The 23,668-nt window shown below is 34.5% G+C and overlaps 1 protein-coding gene across 2 annotated transcripts in view; it reads right to left on the bottom strand.

Moving 5' to 3' along the window:
- The window catches only part of mRpL17 (mitochondrial ribosomal protein L17), a 29,135-nt gene extending 5,685 nt beyond the window's left edge, over positions 1 to 23,450 (bottom strand). The window contains exons 1-3 of one of the 2 annotated variants that reach the window (XM_090407374.1): positions 23,142 to 23,450; positions 6,342 to 6,413; positions 2,447 to 2,603 (exon numbers count right to left, since the gene is read on the bottom strand). In XM_090407374.1, coding sequence (XP_090263500.1) covers positions 2,447 to 2,603; positions 6,342 to 6,413; positions 23,142 to 23,225 — 313 coding nt within the window. In that variant the 5' untranslated portion in view covers positions 23,226 to 23,450. Of the gene's footprint in view, positions 1 to 2,446; positions 2,604 to 6,341; positions 6,414 to 22,966 lie in introns of both variants that reach the window. The other variant, XM_090407373.1, reaches the window with a different exon arrangement.
- Between the last annotated feature and the right edge of the window lie 218 nt (positions 23,451 to 23,668).

The following is a 23,668-nucleotide window of genomic DNA, read 5'->3' as shown; positions in this document are numbered from 1 at the left end:
GAAATGCCATTTGCTGTTCTGTGTTATGAAGAGAGTCTGAAAACTATTTATTAAATTGTTTATTACTGTTTAACAAATATGCTATGCATTACTGTATTCTAAATATATGGTATAATTACCCAAATCTATCAATAGCTGTTCAAGGAACATCAACATCTTAATAAATTAACAGTTACAAGAAGAAAAAAAAAATTTTTTTTAACTGAGAGACTGATGAACTATGAACATGTCCACAAGATGGAACCTCATTTTATATATATATATATATATATATACAGGGTGTTCGGGATAAATTTGACAGTTTCGTAAGGAAAAAGAAAATCTTCTTTGTATCTATTAAATTTAATGAATTGACAAAAAAACATTACAGGCAGAGTTAATTACAATACTATCAACAAGATTTACTCAAAATAACCACCATTAGCATCGATCACAGCTTCAATTCTGCTTCGGAACCTCGAACAAGCTGATGCTACAGTCTCCCTGGGAAGGGCCGCAAAAACTGTTTTAATTTTATCCATTAACTGGGCTTTTGTATTACTGGAAGTGCGATTGGTGTCTTTTTCAACTGCGCCCCATACAAAATAATCCATGGGGTTAAGGTCTGGGGAGTTTGGAGGCCAAACATTTGGACTGGTGAAGTCGTAGAAATTTTCAGACAACCATTTTTGACTTTTCCCAGAGGTGTGGCATGGGGCCGAATCCTGCTGCCATACATACGGCCTACCATTGGCTACCCTTGTTATCCAGGGCTTGACTACAGTTAGCAACTCCACGAACAAAGTCCGAATTCCAATGCCAGGGTTCTTCAACACCTGTTCCTGCAGATTTGCGAGGAATTCTGCTGTACGAACGCAATCATATCGTCTGCTAGGGATCTTTCTTCTTGCTACATCCTCGTAGTCACCATTGCAAGTCTCTAGTTCATGCCCGATTGTTTTTACTGTATTCAGGAGCATTGGGCAGCAGTTGTAATATCCTTATTTTGATGGCGGGCACGAATCATCATGATACAAGTTATTCTCTTCCATGATTCAGGTGGGTTCCAGCTATCCATCCTTTCTGACATCTTGTATATGAATGAAGAAGGGTCCAAACTTTTAAATGAAGAGAAGTGTGTGTTAATACATGTAACTTACGGAAAAATATAATTAATTATAAATATGTCAAATTTATCCCGAACACCCTGTATATATATATATATATATATATATATATATATATGCAAAAGACCTGAAGTTACCAAAATTATAAATTCTTGGCATTCCTGTGGAGATTTGAAAATAGTCACTCTTTTCCTAGGTTTATTTACAGCTTTGCTATATGCAGAGGTGTAGCTAGAGGGGTGTGGAGGAGGATGGTCTGCCTCGGGCAGCACTTTGAACATTTTTGAACTTTTGCAGTTAATTCTAAAATACAGTCTTGAGAACTCAGTTCCAACTATTGTAATACTACAGCGAATTTTTCCTCACAATTGATGTAAGTGTTGCTAATTGTGAGAGGAGTTTTTCTAAATAAAATGATTAAGAATTACCTATATTACTATGAAATAGACTTCAACAATGTCATCGTCGATTTTGCTAACAGAAAAGCAAGAAAAATAACATTTTAGAATGTTGAAATTAAAGTTTTACCTCAAAAATAAACATAGAATTTAATTTATTTCCCTATACATCAGTTTGACTTTTGTAGTATTTTTGGTGTGTATTGAGAGGGGCAGAAAAAGCTCTAGCTACACCACTGGCTATATGAATGGAACAGTGCAGAAGCAACAACTCATTACTCAAAAAGCAGTGGGTTCAACAAACAATTGTTGTGTGTGTGTGGGGGGGGGGTTGTATATTGTACTTCATTTAATCAAAAATTTTGTTAAAGGTAGACAGACCAGCTTAGTCTGGCACACATGATTTATTGGTTTCTTTAGTCTGTATTTTATTCTCTTGCTATGTATGTACAATGGGGGGGCAGCTGAAAAGTTTTGATAAACACCTAAAAACAAAAATAATATTAAAGCAACTGATATAACTATAAGAAAAAACATATCTTAAAACCCTTTAACCTCCATGTTTCATCAAATTGTAATAATTTGTTCTTTTTTCTTTTAGGATATATATAAGAAAACATGTCAGAGGTTTTGAAGAAATTTGAAGACACAGAGGTGAATGTCATTATCAAGTTACTTCTGAATATCCCAGAAGTAACTTGATACTTCTGGGATTCGCATAATAAAATTAATTTGAACGAAATTGGCTTGGTCCACTTATTGAAATCATGGTATTTTGGATTGAAATCATGGTATTTCATAAAATATGGATTTATATTTTATGAAAGAAATGTAATATAAAAGATTATGTGCACAAAATTTTTTTAAGTGGAATGCTAGATTAATCATTAAAATAAAATTTCATGGGAAAAAAGAAAGTAAAAATAACATTACAGCACTTACCCCTTAACTCTAAAACAGCACGACTCTTATAGACATCTTTTCTTGGTACTGTACACCATTCTACTCTTGGAGGAACCATATAGAGATCTGTATATCCATAATAATTTTTGAAACGTGGAACTAGTACTTTAAACAGTTTATGAATTAGCTGTTTCTCCTGAAAACAAGAAAAACAAATAGAGAACCTTCAAAAAAGGAAGGGAACGTAAACTAAGCGAACATTGCACAGTATGATATAAATTTTTATTTAATCATTTAAACACCTATTTATCAAATGAGAGAAACCAGAAAAAATGAGACCCAATAAATAATATTCATCAATAGTCCTAAGTTTTGTATAACTTTACAAGTAATGATTATTATGCCTATTTTGTAATCACAAAATAAATATAATATAATCACATGATAATCTTTTATAGAATTTATAAGAGTCCAATATATTTTTTCATCATCTTATACTAGTGCATGTGCACAAAAGAATAAATAAGATATTATGAGGATTCAAATGTAATTGTTTCCTATTAACAATTATTTATTAAGCCTGGTCTATTATTTATCATCTCATCAATCCGATCAGCTTTTACTTTTCTATTCTAAAGCATCCAACTGCATCTTGGTCTTTTTCCTGCCATTTTTGCTTAAAACATTTGTTTTGATAATCAACCATTCTGTTTAAGGAATCAGATAATTTTAGATTAGCTCTGCTTATTACAATTCTTAATAATGTCAGGTTCCCATATATCTTAATTTTTAATATGGTTCTCACTGGTACCATCTGTTTACTCTCCTAATTTTTTGTACAACTACCACATCAAGTCTTTAATCTTTGATCAACTGTTTTGTTCTAGACCTGTTCTAAGATCCACATAATAAAATTAATTTGAATGAAATTGGCTTGGTCCATTTATTGAAATCATGGAATTTTGGATTGATTTCTCTCTTGCTTCATATGCAGCATAATCAATTGCCACATATGCCAGTGTACAAGGTGACTGAGTGTATAAGATGATCCCTCAAAATTTCCTTTGTAAATGTTTATTTTGTGCTATACTCACCATATAAGATGAATTTTATATTTACCAGTGACAGCTCCTTACACATTACTTTTGCTTTATATAACATAAGTATAGAAATCACAGCAGGTAGGTATTTTCTTTATTAAGGAACGATGCCGTCTAGTATATGAGACAATTGGTGAAATTGTACGTTTATACCAGTATTTTGGTTTCATATATTGTGATTTATGTGATAATCATGCCAGTAAGGTTTCAGAATTTAAATGAAAAAACTATGTACTTACTCTAATGAATACATTTATTCAATACAAATAGTTATATAAAAATATACTAAAATATATCAGTATATTAATACTCCGATTAACAATAATACAAAAGAAACAGCTGCAGGAGTTAGATGATTGCTTGATGATGTTTTCTTTGACCAAATTCAAAGGTTCAGATTGGCATATAACATGATCTTTCTTTTTTTAGTTTTTTTTTTTTTTTTTCTCTTAACTCTAAATATTGTCATATACAGGACTCCAGAAATCCACTTGCCTTTTCGTGAATTTTGTTATTTGACTTCCATGTTTTATTGTTCATGGATAATTTATATAAATTCACTTCAATTATGAACAATAAATGAAAGAAAACACAAACTGAGTTGTGATAAACTATGTTTAAAAGAAAGAAAGCCTATTTCTATATAATAATTAAGTGTGTAATGTACAGTGAGAATTAAAGAATGCGTTATTCTTTTTGCCAACACAACATTTTTTCCCCTTTTTTTAACATCACATATAACAATATTTGTCCATGCAGTTAGCCTAGTGGCTATGCACTTCGCAACCATATACCTGGGGAAGGAGTGTCCTAGGTTCAATTCCTGTTGACGACGTGAGGAGCTTAAGGATCTTTCTCAGCCATAGCCAAGTTAGCCAGTCTTGGGCATGGACAGCAGGGTTAATTCCACCAGTTTATCTGGGGTTTTTCATCCCGCAAGCAGGCAAACCAGCCCCGTGAACAAACGGGCTACAGTCATAGGATATAGTAGAGCAAAGAAGGAAACGGGGAAACCACCTTGCTCATAGTCATTTCCCTAGATGGTGGTGTGTATATTAGGGGAAGCTATATATATATATAGCTTCCCCTAAAGAGCCAAAAGGCTATAACCACAGTAACAACATTTATATAAAGCAGACCATTACCTTGGGTGAGTAAACTTTTTTCTGGCCAGTAGATATAAGTTGTATATCTGGAGCGATGGTGATATACACTGACATACATATATATATATATATATATAAATAAAACTGTTTTCATATCATACCACATTTCATTTCATTGCTCGGTCTCCTCATATCTGAGGACTCATTACCCTAGTCACAATATCTCTCCATTTCTTTCTGTCTTTTGTTGCAGCAGTGGCAAACTACAAAGTAAGCCCAGTGAGCTTTTTAATCTGGTTCGACCATCTTGATCTTGGCCATCCTCTTTTTCCTTGTCCTTCCACTTTGTCCTGGTTGACAGGCTTTGCCAGGTTGTCATTTTTATATCTTTAAATGTGTCTGAAATATTTAAGAATTCTTTCATGTACAATGTGACATAGCTGTCTCTTGATTTTTAGTTGACTTATTATACTTTCATTAGACCTCTTGTCCATCCAGGTGACTCTCAAAATTCTTCTCCAGCACCATCTTTACATTATGTTCAAAATGTGCTAAAAATATCACCAATGCTGCATGCCGGAAGAAATTTAGTATTAAAGAGAAATGAAATATATCTTTGCTCTGTAATGATTTTTGACCATTTCAAGCTTCTACCATTTCATGATCAGTGAATCTGATCATGAAATTATAGAGGCTACTTTTCTAACAGTGTGCTTACTGAAGATTAATCTGAGGTTAAGTAATTTGGAAGTAATCTGTTCCTTCTTCACTGTACAAGAACAACATGATATACAATACACATTTTTCAATGGCAATTAAGTTAAAAAATTTACTACACTTGCAAATAACAGTTTAGATATTTCTAATTGTTTTGGGGTTCAGCATGTAATTTGCATAACTCAAGTACTTAACCCTATTTATTTAGAAGAAAAACTGAATTGGTCAAACAGTTATTAATGCCAGACCTCCCTCACACACCTGTGGAGTCAAAAGGACCATCACAGGAGGTACATCCCATCATACACAGTACTCATCAAACCATACATTGAACACGTCTGCATTCACCATACTCTCTGGCAATGCATTCCACTCATCAACCAATCTTTGTGCAAAGAATGAACCTGCTCCTCACTCCTCTTCTCACACCCTTCTTATATACTTTCCAGAGATGCCTCTTGTTCTACCCTCTCCCCACTCACACTGTATGAAAAATTTCTTCCAGATTAACCTGGTAATAACCCTTGGCCAACTTGTCTCGATCATACCCCCCCCCTCCTCTGCCTACTCATGAGGCTTTGCAAATTGATATTGAAATTGCATTCCCTCAGTCTGTCTTCATACCCCACATTCCAAAGGCCAGTTACCGCCTTCATGAATCTTCCCTGGAACTGTAGTTTTGACATCAGTCTTGAATATCAATTTCAGCAAAATCAATCTAGCCATATTAATGTCATATTAATAATATAATAGAACTGCTCTACAGCAGTTCTATTATATTATTAATATGACAGTATTAGTGACACAATACTGCAAAATGTAACTAAAAGTGAAACCACATAAAATGTAAGATTTGTTAATAGCATTATAATCATAGCATATTATCTCTCATATTACGAGTAAATTATTTCAGTTTCTAAATATGCTGAATTACAAGCAAAAATTAAAAACACCTCTCTTTCTACCCCCCCCCCACCACCCATAACTGTTATATAAACAAAATTAACTCACCTCCAACCAGAAATCTGCTAATTCCATTGTTGGTCTGTGGCAGTCTCCATATCTAGTAGCTTCTGCAATTAACTAGGAAAGATGATTTGTATATTTAATAAATTTAACTAGATTAAATAAGACAAAAATATTATATTAATAACAATCCTTTGTCATGCTTACTTAGGTAAACTGTTAACACTGACATCATAACTGATATGCAGCACTGCCTAGAGTAATGATGCAATTTGTATATGATTGGTCAAGTGAAGTCATGTCATGTTAAGCTGACAAACAGTTGGATGGTTAGTAACTCTTACTACAAAGTAATGAAAAAATAAAGCAAAATAATGGTAAAATAATGAATATCACTTTAAAAAATTTGCAGATATCAAAATTACTGGAACCCCAACTTACAAGCATAATGTGTTCGTAAGTTGTTAAACTTATCAATGTATTGTAGACTTTGGCCATTGTAAAATGTTTATAAGCACAGGATTCCATTTTTGTTAAATGGAATCCTGTGATTACAAGATTGTCCCAATTTATTAGCCCATGTGGTTTTCATAAGTACAAATTGTGTGTACCTTGAAAGTTCATAAGTAGAGGTTTGCCTGTACTAATATCAACATAACTATTACCTTTCAGGATACAGTTTGTTGTTGTTATGTACATTCAGTCATTTTTGACTCTTGGTGATCCTGTGAACAAAGGCTCTCCACATCCTTTAAGTAATTGTAAGTTCAAGTTGGTAAGTTCTTTTATGCTGTCCATCCAAATCTTTTGTGGTCTTCCTCTTCTCATTTCCTCAATCTTCCCCAACATAACTGCCTTTTCCAATGATTCATCAGCTTGCATAATATGACCAAAGTACATAAACTTCTGTTTAGCGATCATTGCCTCAAGGAGCATTCTGTCTTTATATTTCCTAAAACCTTCTATCGGTCATTCTTGCAGTCCATGGGATTCTAAAGTCTCCTCCACATCCATAATCAAATGAATCAATTTGCTTTCTGTCTTTCTTCTTAATAATTCAGCTTTCACATCTATACATCACTACTGAAAGTACCACTGATTTGACAATTCTAACTTTGTGGCCTTACTCACCTCTGTCTTTCATAATTTTTGTCAGGTTTACCATCACTTTTTTCCCGTGACTATCCTTTTAATTTCATCTTCGCATTTACCATCATTTCTGATTCTGGACAATTCACTTAAATTGCCAGAAGCCATCACTTTTGTATTGCTGATGTTAAAATTAAGCCCAGCTTTGTTACTTTCCATCTTAACCAACAGAATCAATCACTCCAGATTTTCTTTAGTTTCTGCTATGAGGGTTGTATCATCTGCATATCTTAAGTTATTTTTATGCCACCAATCTTAATTCCAGCTGGATCTTTGTGTAAATCAGCCATTCTTATAATACATTCACTATAAATATTAAAAAGGTAGGTTGACAGTATACAATCCTGCTGCACTCCTTTTTCCACTCGAACACTGTCTGTTTCTCCAAAGACAGTTTTTACTGAAGCTTCTTGGTTGTCATGCAGCTCTCTTATCAAGAGAATTAGATGTTCAGGTTTCCATTGATCTCATTCCAATCTACAGTCTGTTGTCATCCACGCAATCAAAATCTTTCTTATTATCAATAAAACAGATGAATACTTCCTTCTAAAATTCTCTTGTTCTTTTCATAATCCATCTCATGTTTGCTATTTGGTTTCTAGTTCCTCTACTTCTTGTATCTTCAGGACTGGGGTAAGGTGGTACAACACCACCTTACCCCAGTCCTTTCAGGCGCAAACTTTGTTTGCTCACACTTGGATAAAGGATTAAACTAAATTTATTATACTCTAACCAAGTGAAAAATAAACTTTCAACATCTTTCTCTAAATCCAAAGTAATTTATTAAAAAAGGGCGGCACACCATTTGGCAACTCCTATAGGTAGAGATGACCTGCTAAAGCTTCTGCCTGGTGTCTCAACTTGGGCCTGGCTCCCACTGAAGAGACCTCAATAAAGGTCGAAACTAGTCTGGGTAGTGGCCCTTCCCTTAATGCATAACATTAGACATATCTGCAAGGAGATGTGTTTTGCATTATAGGAGATACTGAGACAGGAGTGTTGGTACCTTGCTCCACCTTTGCAACGAGTTGCCCTGGTGTTGTACCACCTTACCCCAGTCCTGAAGATACTTTCAGGCGCAAACTTTGTTTGCTCACACTTGGATAAAGGATTAAACTAAATTTATTATAGTCTTTAGGTGGTGAAACATTTTTAATGCCAGTGTAAAAGCTTCTGTAGCTTCGTTGGTTTCAATAATGATCTTGGAAAGAGCTGGGTTCGAATCCTGTCTAGGAAGGGAAGAATCTTTAGCAGGGCTTTTCAACTGAAGGTGAGTTACCTGATCTCATACAAAAGTAGAAGGGTTTTTTCCTTCTTCAACTAGGCAAATTAGCCAGAGAACACATGTAATGTACAGACAAAAATAAATTACAACAAAAAAAAAGCTTCATATATTGGTCCCATAAGATGGTGCTGTAACTGCTCATATGGGCCTCACAGCCAGTGTGTCATCATACACTAACTAATGCTCAATGTGAAACCATCACGACTATTTGGCATGTACTGGCTTGTAAAAAAAGTTTCATGTTTGGTCACCATAGAAAGGTTTCCAGATGAACTAAGGATTAGTTCAATTTAGAAACTCTGCTGGTGTGCTATAAGTTAAATTTACATAAAGGAACTGTCATAAAAATTTTACAAACAAAGTCAAGCAATTGGGCTACTTCCAATCATATATTAATTTAAAGACCCTCAGATATTTAATCATTTTGGATTTCTGGAAATTATTTCAAAAAAAAAAAAAGATAAGCATCATGTATAAGAAGATGACCCCTTTTAAACCTATCCTAAAGGCTACAAACTTAAATGTTTTTGTTAGCTAATTAATTTTTGTTATTAAATAGAATATGAACTACAAAAATATACCTGCTTTAGCAGAAAGATGATGACTCATGTTATGCAATTACAGAGTTGTTTATGCAAGAGATTTTTTTATATTATTATTATACAGGTATCTCCATGGAATCAGATGACTCATCATGAGAGATCCATTATACACACAATACCTATCGTACCTCTCCTTAAACTCATTCACTGACAAAACACTCATAACGACCTCTGGCAATGCAATTCCACCCATTCACCTACAAGCAAAAAATCTAGTCCTATACCTTGCTAACCAAGGTCAAATAATTTCCCCTTGTTTTCTCCCTACCTGCTATTTAGTGGGAAAAAAGTTTTTAGTGTCAATCCTATAAAATCCCTTTAGCAACTTATATGCTTCTATAATGTCTCCTCTTTACCACATACTGGTTTTTAAAGGCCATAGACCTTCAATCTATCCTCATAGGTGTTGGAAGTTTATTTTGCACTTGGTTAGACTATAATAAATTTAATTTAATCCTTTACTGAAGTGTAAGCAAACAAAGTTTGCACCTGAAAATATCTTCAGGACTGAGGTAAGGTGGTACATCCCTTGTCAACTGGTAGCAAAGGTGGACCAAGCTCTCATCACTCCTTGTCTCAGTATCTCCCATAATGCAAAGCACAAAACATTTACATGTCCACAATACATGTCCGCAAGGAAATGTGCTTTGCATTATGGGAGATACTGAGATAAGGAGTGATGAGAGCTTGGTCCACCTTTGCTATGAGTTGCACCACCTTACCTCAGTCCTGAAGATAATTTCAGGCACGAACTTTGTTTGCTTACACTTGGATAAAGGCAGCGCCGGCCCAAGCAAAATTTTGAGTGTGGGCAAGATTTTTTTTCCTGCCCTTTCGTCAAAATTGTATGTGTATATATAAAAATTTTATATATATAGCGAATAATTAAAAATAATAATAAATAAATAAAATATTTTTGTGTTTATTATATAATGAGTACATAATTTTAACACAATTTGTAAGTATTACATAAATCACATTAAATATGACAAAACAAATGTGAAAAAATCGAAATTAAGAATTAACAATTTTAATCATTTTAAAAAAAAAGAAACGTTTCTAGCCTTATTTTTGGCAAAAGACTTTACTACTACTTCTAGATCTAATGTCTCAGCTATGTCACTTTCAATAGATAAAATGGCTAAGCCATCTAATCTCTCTTGTGACATTGTGGACCTCAAATAATTTTTAATAAGTCTTAATTAAGAAAAACTGCACTCTGCACTTGCAACAGTAGTTGGGATTGTTAAAAGAATTCGTAGTGATGTGTACACATTACGAAAAAGACTTATGCAGTTATTTGCACAAATATAATTTAATACTTCTTTGGGAGAATAATTATTTGATATACTTCGAGACAATATTTTTTATTCATCTAATAAATCTATTGCTGGAATATCTTTTTGATTACCATCAGACAGAACAATTTCTAAGTCGAAACAAGCTTTTTTTACTGTATCATTATCAAATTTTAATTTACAAATGTTAGAGATAAACCCAAAAATTCATTTATATTTATTTAGCTGTTCAAATCTCTCAGTAATTGATGTTATTGCTGAATCAAGAATTACATTAAAATAATTCATTTGAAAATATCGCTCAAAATCAGAAATTGATTCGTTCAGGACATGATCAAATTGAGTTTTTACATGTCGAGTTCGTGTGCTGTCGTTAGTTGGGAAATCAGCATTTAACCCAATATTTAGAGCAAAAGTTATGGGCTTGGTGCTTAACTTTCAAAAAATTATTTTCGCTTCTGTATGACGTCAAGAATTTTTTAGTGACATTTAATGATTTCAAGGCTTCCATAATATTGCAAGAGATATTTTGCGATTGTTTGCTAGATGCATGGACTTCACTTAGAATGTCATACCAAACAAATGTGCCAAATATAAACTTGAAAGAATTAATTTTTTTTGCTAATGAACTAGCTTCCAATTTTGTTTTAATGCCTTGTTGTCCAATTAAGCTGCCATCTTCTGTGATGAAAATTAAAGCTTCATATATTTCTTTTACTTGATTTCGTATTGCTTTTACAGCTTCAACGTGACTTTCCCATCTTGTCGTGCATAAAGGTTTTAAAGTAAAATTTTGGATGCGGTTTAGAACTTCCCATCGATGACTCGATGAAGAAAAGAAATTACAGATTGACTGAATAATGTCAAAAAATAAAACCATATCTACATTGCAGCATGCTGCGTCGCTCAATGCGAAGTTCAAGGAATGCGTACAACACGGAACAAAAATGCTCTAGGATTTTTGTTCCTTAAAAGTGCTTGTACCCCTCATTCTTCCCCTTCATATTTGACGTGGTTAAAAACCCTGACCATGGTATTTTGAATATTTAAGTTTTTTTCTTGTAATAATTTTAAAATTACTTCAGCCATACCACTTCCTGTTGTATTATTAATTTTAATAAAATCTTGAAATCTTTCCTCTATTTGTATAATACCTTGGGTTTCTTCATTTTTTTCTTTTATAGAAACATATCTTACAATTAAGGACATTGGCTCCTGCTGTGAAATATCAGTAGTGCAATCAACAATTATTGAAAAATACTTAGCATTCATTATTTTAGATACAATTTTTTTAAAAATTTCATTACTCAATATATTAATGATTTCATTTTGTATACATTTCCCTAAATAATGAACGTGAATTTCATTGTTTTTTATGCATTCTACATGTTTTTGTAATAAGCTATCAAATTCGGCGAATAATTCAATCAGTTTCAAAAATTTTCCATTATTATTTGTATATAAAGTATATGAACTTCCTCTGAATGCTATGTTTTCTTTTGCAAGAAATTTAATAACCGATATTATGCGTTTTAAAACATGCATCCAGTGTTCTTGTTTGAGTAATTTTAGCTGATGTTGATCAATTGTAGTTTCATTTTTTAAACGCTTTTCCAAATCAATCCATTTTTCAAAATTATTAAGATGTTCTTGAGATTTTTAGTTGCGCTGAAGAACTCGGGACATATGTTTCCAATCGTATTCCCTTCTGAAATTAAGTTCATAGTTTGAATATTAGAAAATAATTTGCAGCAGAAACAAAAATAATACATTTTTTGAACTTCAGTAAATTAACCAAGATCTTTTAATGGTTTCTCCATTACTCAAAATCCTATTATAATGTGATACATGAAAACTTCTATTATGTTCATCGCGTGAAAAAAGTCTCTTTTGATTCAGCAGGAGGACCTCATTTTATCATCATCATCATCATCAAATTCCTGCCATGTACCCTCAAGGGGTGTACAGGATATGACAGTACTACATGAAAAAACTACATCATTACTAACTTCCTATCTACAATTTTCCTCCAAATCAGTCTGTTACTTGTCAAGACTCCAACATTATCAGATCTTATATTTCTATCGTCTAAGGCACTTTGTACTGTATCAATCCACCTATATCTTGGTCTTCCTCTGGGTCGTTTTCCTGCCAACCTGGCAGAGAACACTTGTTTTGCTAATCTTTCCTCTCCCATTCTATTTAAGTGACCATACCATCTGAGATTAGCTCTGCTAACGCATTCCTGGATACTGACAGTGCCAAGTTCTTTCCTAATATCCTCATTTTTAATATGATATTGCCATTGATGCCATCTATTCACGCCTCTAATCTTTCTCAAGACTCTCATATCTGCAGTCTCTAGTCTTTGGTCAAGTGTTTTACTTCTGACCCAGCTCTCAGATCCATAAGTTAAAATTGGTTTGAACACAGTCTTATATACAGCTAATTTAGTGTTCCGACTAATTTCTTTCTTATTCCATATGAATTTATTCAATTGACTTCCCACGATACCAGCTTTGCTGATTCTGTTGTCTATTTCTATATTTAGTTTACCATCTTCAGTAAAAATTGTGCCTAAGTAGCTGAAATGTTTTACTTGTTCCACAGGTTCTCCATTCACAACACAGTTGACATTTTCAATGATTCTGCCTATTTTCATTGTCTTTGTCTTTTTATTGCTGACCTTCATACCATATCTATTACAACAGCTATTCAATTTAGTCAGAGAATCTTGCAGATTTGTAGCGGATTTATTTAGAAGTATAACATCATCCGCATAAAGCAAAGAGCTGACATTAACATCTCCAATTTTGATATCAGGTTTAATACCACATTCCTTCATAATGTGATCCATATACATAATGAATAACAGAGGGGATAATGTACATCTTTGTCTCACACCAGATTTAACATTAAACCATCTTCCTGTACTTCCTTCAATTCTAACTGCTGACTCACAACTCAAATAAAGACTACGTATTGCTTGATATAATGCCCCATTGACACCATATAACTGCAGCGTATTGAATAGCTTCTCTCTTGGCACCTTGTCATATGCCTTTTCCAAATCGACAAAACTTAAATACAGATCTTTGTTATATTCCCATGCTTTCTCAACTATTTGTCGTAAAGTGAAGATCTGATCCTGACAGCCTCTATTTGGCCTGAATCCAGCTTGATCTTCAAGCTTTTCTTCCACAATTCTTCTCAACCGTTTCTCAAGTATACTTGCATAGATCTTGCCAGGAACACTCAGTAGGGAAATACCTCTGTAATTCTCACATTCAGTTTTATTTCCCTTTTTATATATGGGTACTATGAGAGCTCTACTCCAATCATCGGGAATTCGTCCCTCTGTCCAGGCTTTCTGAACTATGCAGTGCAGCCACTGTAAGACTCTTATACCACCATACTTCAGCATTTCTGGTCGAATATCATCTACTCCTGCTGCCTTTCCACATTTCAAGCATTTGACGGCTTTTTCTACTTCAAGTATGGATATGTATTCCTGACTGCATGCCTGGTCAGTGTTTTTTATCACTGTGCTGTCATCACTGCTTGTTTCATTTAGCAGTTTTTCAAAGTAATTACTCCATACTTCAAGGATATCTTTTTCTCCTGTTTTCATTTCACCTTTATCATCTCTAATTCCTTTTACAGCACTCTTTCCTCCATTCCTAAGCTTCTTCAACAACCTCCAGAATATTTTGCCACCTTCTTGATATTTATTTTCTATATTCTTGCCAAAGTCCTCCCATGACTTTTGTTTAGCTAGTTTTACACACTGTTTAGCTTTCTTACATTTGTCTCTGTATTCTGTAAGAGTAAAAGCTGACTTATTTGCCAGGAACTTTAGTCAATGAGACTTTTCTTATTCCTAGCCTCTTCTCTCCATGTGAATTTGTGCACATTTTTATGTTGGAACATGGTGTTAGTAATAACCAGTCCATGTCCTGAGCAGAAATCCAACAGATATTTGCCATTATTATTAGCTTTGCTCTTTTCTCCAAATTTTCCCAAAATATTTTTGTATGTCTCACAATCATTTCCTACTCTACTATTTAGATCCCCAACAAGGACCAACTTTTCCTTTTTCATTGTGTCAGTTGCTTTTTCTAAAGCCTCAAAAAATTCCTCCACTTCTACCTTAGTAGAACCTTCTGTGGGACCATAGGCACAAATAAGTCTCATTGTCCAGTTCCCCATTCTCATATTTGCCCACATTACTCTACTTGAGACTGACTGCCATTCAAGAAGATTAGCCTCATTTTATTAATATATCAATTAATGAATTGGACAAGTTTGGCCATAAAGCTGGATCGTCAAAAAGCTCATAATTTAGTGTTGAGGTATTTGTATTTGGAGTTGAAGCTATTGGATGTATCTCAAGAGCCTGATTATCATCTAAACACAAATTAGAATTTTCAGACTCATTGTCAGTGGGGGACTCCACAGGAACGTCGCTTTCACTGACTCTTGTTTCTGATAATTTCAAAAATTTCCGCAATTAATTTTCTTGCTGAGCTCGAATAACTTCTCGTTCTGCTCGTCTTTTCTCAATTTAGATCCAATTTCCCAATGAAATTGGATCTAAATGTTTCTGTCCCAGGGATTATCAAAATAAAAATAATTATTTGGAGCTTATATAATTAGAATAAAATATAATTATCTTTATAAATATGTATATATAAATTTAATATTTTTTTAAATATATGATATATCCAATTTAATTTTTTTTTATTTTTAATTTTTTCTGCTTCCAGTATAATTGTAACAAACTCTGTAAGTTTTCTGCCTGTGGCATTCACCCATTCTGCTCCTGCCTCGTGCCGGGCTTGGATAAAGGATTAAACTAAATTTATTATATTCTCATAGGGAGCATTCTATAGTCCTACTTGGTCACTTGCCTCTGGAACCTTTCTATCACTTTTCATCCCCATAGAGTTCAGATGAATGACCAGATCAATATGCAATAGTCCAGTTGTGCCCATATTAAAGCTTTATAAAGAGGAACAATAACCTCACTTTATCCCTGCTTGTCAGTATGCTCTTCAACAACCACATAACCTGATGTGCTGTTTTGACTACATTTACAATATGCCCTCTTAACTTCAATTTCCTGTCTGCAGTCAACCTTAAGTCCCTAGCTCATCTGTTTCCTGTAGTTCAGTTCCATCAATATAGTACACAGCTTGTGATCGCTTTTTCCAAATTGTATTACCTTACACTTGGCCACATTAAACTGGCAGTCATTTGGCAGCAATATGGGCAAACCTTTGCCCATACTGCTAGTCTATTTAAGTCATCCTGCAGAATCTCTACATCACTTTCATTTACTATCACTCTTCTCAGTTTTGCATCATCAGCAAACAACTGAATTAAACAAGAAGGGACCAAGTACTGAGCCGTGAGGTATATCACTGGTCACCTGCCTTCTCCTGGACTCAACTCTTCCATAAAGCACTCTAATATCTGTCCACTGGCCAACCTCTGAACCAAACCACCAGATCTATATCCATCCCCATTTGCTCCAATTTATGCAACAGGGTTCTATTAGAAATCCTATCAAATGCCTTTTCAAAGTCCAACAGCATCAATGAGTATCCATTTCTCTTATCCAACTCCACTGTCACTTTATTATAAAAAAAAAAGTAAGCAAATTACTAAGGCAATACCTAGTCTTCACAAAACATGTTTTCCCTTATAAAGTATCATATTCCTATCCACCCAGTCCTGAATTCTGTCTTTCACCAATTTCTCCAATACCTTAACCACAAATCAGTGGAAGTGGTGCTTGCATCCTCTGGTCTAGGCCGCCTGAAGATAGACTTTAAGTCAGGGGCAAATGCTGGTCTTGAAATTCACGCTTGCTCTTGTTATCATTCAGGGAGTGATATTCACACTTGCTCTTGTTATCATTCAGGGAGTGAGAGGTGTGATTGAAATCTGATTATCGGAATAATGAATTACAGATAACCCTCGTATAACGCGGATGTTAGGTTCCATAGAAATGATGCATTATATAAATCGCATTATGCAAGACTCAGATCACATACAAAAAGTAGGGTTATGTTCCAAAATCGGTTTTTAAAAAAAAAAAAAATTATATAAACAACGATATATCCAACAAAAAAATATTTTTATTTAATTCAGATAATTCATATAAGTTAAGAAAACATAAACTATGACACAAATACAGAGTACAAAAATTACAAATTGTAATTAAGCTTCATGGCAAGTAATGCATAAATGTTTCAGGCAAAATAAAAATAAGTGCATATTTTAATCTTTCATAGCACGAGAATTTGAGGATCGGTTAATAAACATTAGTTTTGTCATGTAATCACTTGATGCATTACTACAAAACAGTAGAGTAATTCTGTCTTTGGAAAATTTTGAATCCAGGAGCTGATTTTTCAAAATATAGGTGCGTTTTGGCATTTTTTTCCAATATAACCCAGATTCATCAGCATTGAACACCTGGTCTGCATAATAAATGTTTATAAACTTTGAGAGTTTTTTGTTTAATAAGATTTCCATCCAAAGGAATTTTCTTTTGAGTGCATCTTCTTTCCAAATCATCAGGAATTTCTTCATTTTTCTCTTAGAAAATTGTGTACGTGAGCAACGAGCTTTGCACTTACCGTTGACACAGCAATCAACACTTTCTCGGATTTTACGTTCATTGTTTGAATTGTTGATTCATTTAAATTCAAAGTCCTTTTCAACTGATCCATGATTGTAATTTTTTCTTTCGAGAGAAATTTTCTTTTCAATATTCATTTTTTCCCTTTCAATGCAATTTGTGGCTTACTATAAAAATAATTTTTTTACATAAAAAAAGCATTACATATTAATTATGTATGTAACTCACCAGAAAATAAAGTGCTCAGCTTGAGATAACACTTATGATTTTCAATGTGCTTTCTTGGCAGAAAACGAAGACAATTTTCAACAATAAACACTTTATACGGTATACAATTGACGTACATGCATGTTAAAGGGTGCTTCCCCTAATATAAATTCGCTACTTATAACTACCTGCACGATACGGGCAGACACAAATTTAACGAAGATAAAATTTCATTTTTAAGTCGCACGATGAAAAATATATGAAAAGATAAAGGGTTATCTTTACTAAAGGGTTACTACAATTTGTAGATCGCGTTGTATAAGTACCGCGTTATACGAGGGTTACCTGTACTGACCATTTAAAACTATATATTTAGAAATTTATGTACATTTAATGGTACAAATACAACATTTATTTTACAAATGATATTCTATATATTTCAATTTAGCTACTTGAATACAAATTCTACCCTATGGTTCATCTTTATGAACTGGTCAATAACATCATCATAAAAAGTTGGTTGTAACTTAATTGTCCCAAGAAACACACACACACTTGTAAAGACTGCTGAAGCTCACTGGCTAGAGCTACATTGACTGCATATGGCCTGTATTTTAAGCAACAGAGTGAGACAATGTAAAATGGCTATGCATGCGCATGAAATCACAGTGCTGCTGCAAGGACCTGTAAGCTCCTACAACTGAGCAAGCCAAGGTAGCTTTGACTAGACGAGCAAGTATCGGCCTGCAATACACAACGCAAAGCTCAATTATTGCCGTGCAAGCTTAAGAAGTCTTCTGTTTACAAAAATAAAAGCCTAAATGGAATGCTTATAAATGCATGCATTTATTAACAGATAACTAGTACTTCTTTATCAATTAATGAGCTTGCGCAGCAAGCATGGAGAATTCGCCACTGCTTTAAGTTCAACTCTAGTTGCCAACTGGAGGAACTTTTTCTAAGCCTTTCTTCAACCAGTTCCCAAGTTAGTCAATCTCTGGCATGGGCAAGCGCTTTTTTTTCTTTATCCAGGAAACTGGTTTTTCATACCATAAACTCAGGAAAATGGACTGCAGAACCCACATTATTTCAGACAGTAACACATCCTGTTAGGGTTAGGCACTAAGAGATGGCAGCACTTGTTTGCATATCTCTTCACTGGTTGCCATTTATAATTAGTGATGGTCATAGACCAGCTATCTCTGATTGACCATCAGTGGAGACTGAACTGCCTACTCAACCTCCAAAAGTCAGATAGGGTTAAAAGGCCTCGCCTACTCCCTATAAGGGAATAAAAGGCATTAGCTAATAATTTGTTATTACTATTCCTGAGATGCTGACAGGCCTATGATTCGCTACTTCTATCTCTGGAGCCTCTTTTATGAAGTGGAACTATTTTCCCATCTTTCCACACACAGACACCTTCCAGTAATGAGGCTTCAATTAAACATCTTGTTAGAGGAAATGATAATTCCCTGCAACATTCTCATAATACTCATGCTGATATGACATCTAATCCCATGGCCATGTTTGCACTGAAGTTCTGCAATATTCTAAGCACCTCCATTTCTTCAACCTCTATTCTCCCATCAGTCAGTGTCACATCTGACATTGCAACACTGCCACCTAGATGGTATACCTTTACAAAATGCTCACGCAGTAACTGAAGCAAACCTATCTGGTTTGCTTCAATTACCACCCCACCATCAGCACTTTTTAAAGTCATTTGAGTACAATAGGAGAGATGCCATCAGGAACAGACAACTTTTTAATGTTCAGGTTGTTTAATATTCTTCTTATGTTTTTTCTGCCAAAAGGCCACAGGGGGATATACAGTGCTCAGTTGCTGGTATGAAAGGAGGCAATTTTCCTTTGTTGCCTATGCAGAAGTGAGGGTAAAGAGCAATGCTAGGAGGTTAGCTTTTTCTTTGGGTGCTGTAATAGTGGTGCCATCTAGATGGGTGAGAGGTGGGAGCACAGGTAAGCAGGCATTGCATCCAATGGCTTTTGTGAGGAACCAGAAGGCACATCTACCATTTGGACAAGAGAGAAGTTTTCTGTTATTGGCTTTTATGAAGTTAGATTTGGATTTGCTGATAGCTGATTTACATTTATTGTACTTCCACATAGGATGAGTATGAAGTTTGGTTTCTTGATGCAAGCCACCTGTGATAAGATGCATTCATTTCTTCAACTGCTTTCATACATCTTCTGTTGAACCAAAGCTTGGAAAGTGGATGGAAAGTTTATTATTATTATTATATGATATCTCCATGGAGTCCGAAGATGTATCGTGGGAGAGCCAAACTAACTATTATACACACAAAACCTCTCATACCTCTCCTTAAACTCATTCACTGCCTAGGAACTCAATTAATTCTGACAATCCATTCCACTCATTCACCACTCTTCATGTAAAAAATCTGGTCTGCATACCCTTACTAACTACACTCTTACACAACTTCCATGGATGGCTCTTAGTTCTGACTACTTTTCATATATTAAAAATTTTCCTTTGCATCAATTTTATAATCTCCTTTAATATCTTCAAAGTTTCTATCATAAGCCTGTGTAGCTCAGTGGATGTGGCGTTTTCACACCACGGCACTTGGCCGCACGAAGGAAGACATGGTTTCGAGTCTAGTCGGTGACTAGAGGAAATTTTTCTAAGCCTTTTTTCGCCAGTTCCCAAGTTAGTCGATCTCTGGCACGGGCAAGCGGGTTTTTCCTCCCAGAAACTCGGGTTTTTCGTCCTGTAAACTCAAGAAAATCGACCGTAGAACCCACATTATTTCAGACATTAAATATATTGTGTTAGGGTTAGAGACCACGAGATGGCGGCACATTTGAGCCGTCTCTCTTCACTGTGTACCGCTTAATTAGTGATAGCCTTGGGCCATCTATCTCTGATTGGTACCAGTGGAGATTGAACTGCCCACTCAGTCTCCAAAAAGTTAGACAGGGCTAAAGGGCCTCGCCTACTCCCCGTATACGGGAATAAAAAGGCATTAGCTGATTTTTTTTTTTTTTTTTAAGTTTCTATCATGTCCCCTCTTTTCTGCCTATCAACTAAACTTTGTAACCCACAAACCTTCAACCTATCCTCATAGGGAGAAATCCACAGACTTGTCACCAGCTTAGTCACTCACGTCTAAATCTTCTCTACCACCTTCTGGTTCCCGAGAAACCCAAATGAACAAATCTGTGATATTTTGGATGGGATGAATGCTTTCATACCAGTGTGCATGATTTCTGTGACTCACTCAGTACATGTGTCTGAGTCAGAAGAGTGGAAGCAATAGTCATGCCATGGGAAAGAAAGTAGTAGTTCCAGAGATCATCCCATTTTGTACCTTTGTGGTGCCAGAGGACACAAAGTTGGATGTGTTCAGAGGAGGGGCATTCTGTAAGAGTGGAAACTTGCACAAGATTAGTCTGAGTTGGTAAGAGGAGAAGTAACCTCTATAGAGTATATCTGAAAGAAGAACTAGTTTAAAAAAATCAAGGGTATTTGGAAAGCGGAGGAGATTAACTGAAATTCAGATGAACTGATTCTTTGTGTCATTTCTGACTCTGATATTCATATATATATATATCAGTGTATGGTACTTTTAAGAGATATCTAGCACCTCATTTCAAGTGGAAGCAACTTCTTTTTTCATCATCTTTAATAAAGGTATACATTTCACTTCCACAGAGGAGTACTGAATTATGAACTTTGCTATTAAGATAACATCTGTTTGTGATCATAAGTCTATTATCTGTCCATAACAGCTTTAGTTTTTGGAGAAATTTCATTGCTTTCACAATTTTTGTTCTGATATTCTGTCTTGATTTTTCCAACTTTATTATGAATATTGAGTATCTGAACTGATCAACTTCTACAGAATTACTCCTAAGTAGGGATTTTTTAGCTTCCACAACAGAGTTTCTTTCTGAATCAGAAGCACAGATATTTTTTGTGTTCCTAATATTTAGGTTCTTATAATTAAGCCATATTTTTAATAATATGATCTAGCTATGTGGTGATTTCTTGAAGATTTGATGCTTTCTCTGCTAGGATATCAGCAGTTTAGATGGTTTCTTTTTCTTCTTCCTACTATCACTTCAATAATGTAATTCTTCAAGGTGTTATTTACAACATAATCAGAGACACAGTGAAGTAATATTAATAATATTATTATTATTGTTATGCAACACCTCCACGGGCTCATTGCAGGAGGGCACTCCACTCCACTCATCTTCCCTACTACACACAACACTACTACCATCAACAGACAACACAAACTACTGCCCACCACCACCACCAACAACAGTATATTTTCTCTGTAAATTGTGTGTTATCATGACCAATTTGCCTCTATTTTGTGGGATGAAAAACTTGAGTTTCACTTGTACTCCTGTCTCATGCCATTAAAAAGGGACTGCCACAACCCCCCCTTTGATTTCAACAATCATTTCAGAAAATGAAAAAAGATGTAATCATATCATCTACTATCTATGGCATGATTTTCTTTAGAAAATTACACATACTCTGCACTTTTCCAAAAAGAGTCAGGCCAAATAGAATCAAAGTTAATGGGAGAGCATGACAGATATTGCATCAATCAGATTTGCTCCTTTCTCTTAGTTATCTTGCTACACTGAGTCTTTGACACCAGAAGACACCAATAATAATAATGTATTATTATTGGAAAGATCAGTATTAATGAAAATTTAATCAAAATAATCTCATATATTAATGGTTGTACTTGATTATTATCAACTAGTTTTATTATGAACCAAGCATCTCAATAAAGTCCCAACACATTGTGAAGGAGCCCATCTTAACTGTTATTCACATAATGCCCATCATATCTAGGGTGAGGAACTCTTTCCACATCCCAGGTAATCTAAATGACATATTTTGTTTTATATTGAGCTGTTTCACACACTGGATGGCTTTCAATGCATTGCCTCACATGATCCTACTCCAGCTCCTGCCTTCATGCTGATTAATACTTGTGCTAGGAATTGCTTATGAATTATCCTTAAATGCATTTTTTTTTTTTTTTCAAGGAAGAATTTCTGGATTCTGGGAAGAATTTAGAAAATATGACACAGAGGTACTTTGAAATTTTCTTCAATTTAACATTTAAAAAAAGTTGCTTGAACACAAAATATGGTAGCATAATCAAGTGCACCTTTTTTATTCACTAAAACAAAAATGAATGGGGAAGTAAAAACGGATACATAAAGTTGTCTTTAAAATAAAATAAATACTGGGAAGTAAAATTCGAAGCTTTCAAATCTCTCAAACACATCATTAGGACATAAAATCAATGTTTTATGTTTTCATGATGTTTTAACTTTAACGAGTTTTATTGATGTTTAGATGGCAATAACAATTTATAAATATATACACACATATATACCCTGAAAGAGAAATACTACTCATTGTCAGATACACCAAATCAGACTAAATTTTTGCATTTCCTTACTCTTTCTGCATATCCACGAGCTTCTGATGCTCTACTATGATTCAATTCAATTCTTTCATATTTAAATAGATCTGTTACCGTTTTTCTCAACATTTTCAACCGGCCCAAAGGCCCTTCCGGATTGCGCATCTTACGAGGCTCATGCTTAACTTTAAAGGGTAATTTAGGTACTAACTTGAACACTTGAGGAACAACAGTATTCAAGTTTTTCAGTCTGTGCAGTCCAATTACCATTTGCTTTGCACCACTCATCTTGCATAAACTACTTTCAATTAGACTACAGCTGTTTCAAACACGATTAACGAATATCAATATAAACATTTCCGTCAGACCATCTCTCGCAATGATTTGACAACAGAGACATCTATATAGAATTTTTTTTTAACTTTTCTACAAATTAAATTAAGCTTGCCAAGAAATTATATCCTTGTTTAATCCTTCATCCTATTGTAAGCAAAGTTTGTTCCTAAAGTGCCCACCACTAGGCTACTTGTATGTATAGAGGCTGATGACTACATCAAATGACAATGTAAGGACTGCTAAATGAAAACACATTATTATGGTAACATGACAACTCAGCATCCTTTTGTCACGTTCAGTTCACTTTTGTTCTCTAAAATGTTATTCGAACACATTTGGCTAGTTTATTTGTTTTCGATTAGTTATCTTTCATCACTCTAATTACGCATATAGAGTATAAAT

Source organism: Typopeltis vanoorti, chromosome 17 (genome assembly GCF_054136105.1).
Source record: "Typopeltis vanoorti isolate ZY-2024b chromosome 17, IOZ_Tvanoo_1.0, whole genome shotgun sequence".
Taxonomy (NCBI): Eukaryota; Metazoa; Arthropoda; class Arachnida; order Uropygi; family Thelyphonidae; genus Typopeltis; species Typopeltis vanoorti.
Note: the sequence above shows the minus strand (reverse complement) of the source record. Positions and strands in the feature narration are given on the sequence as shown.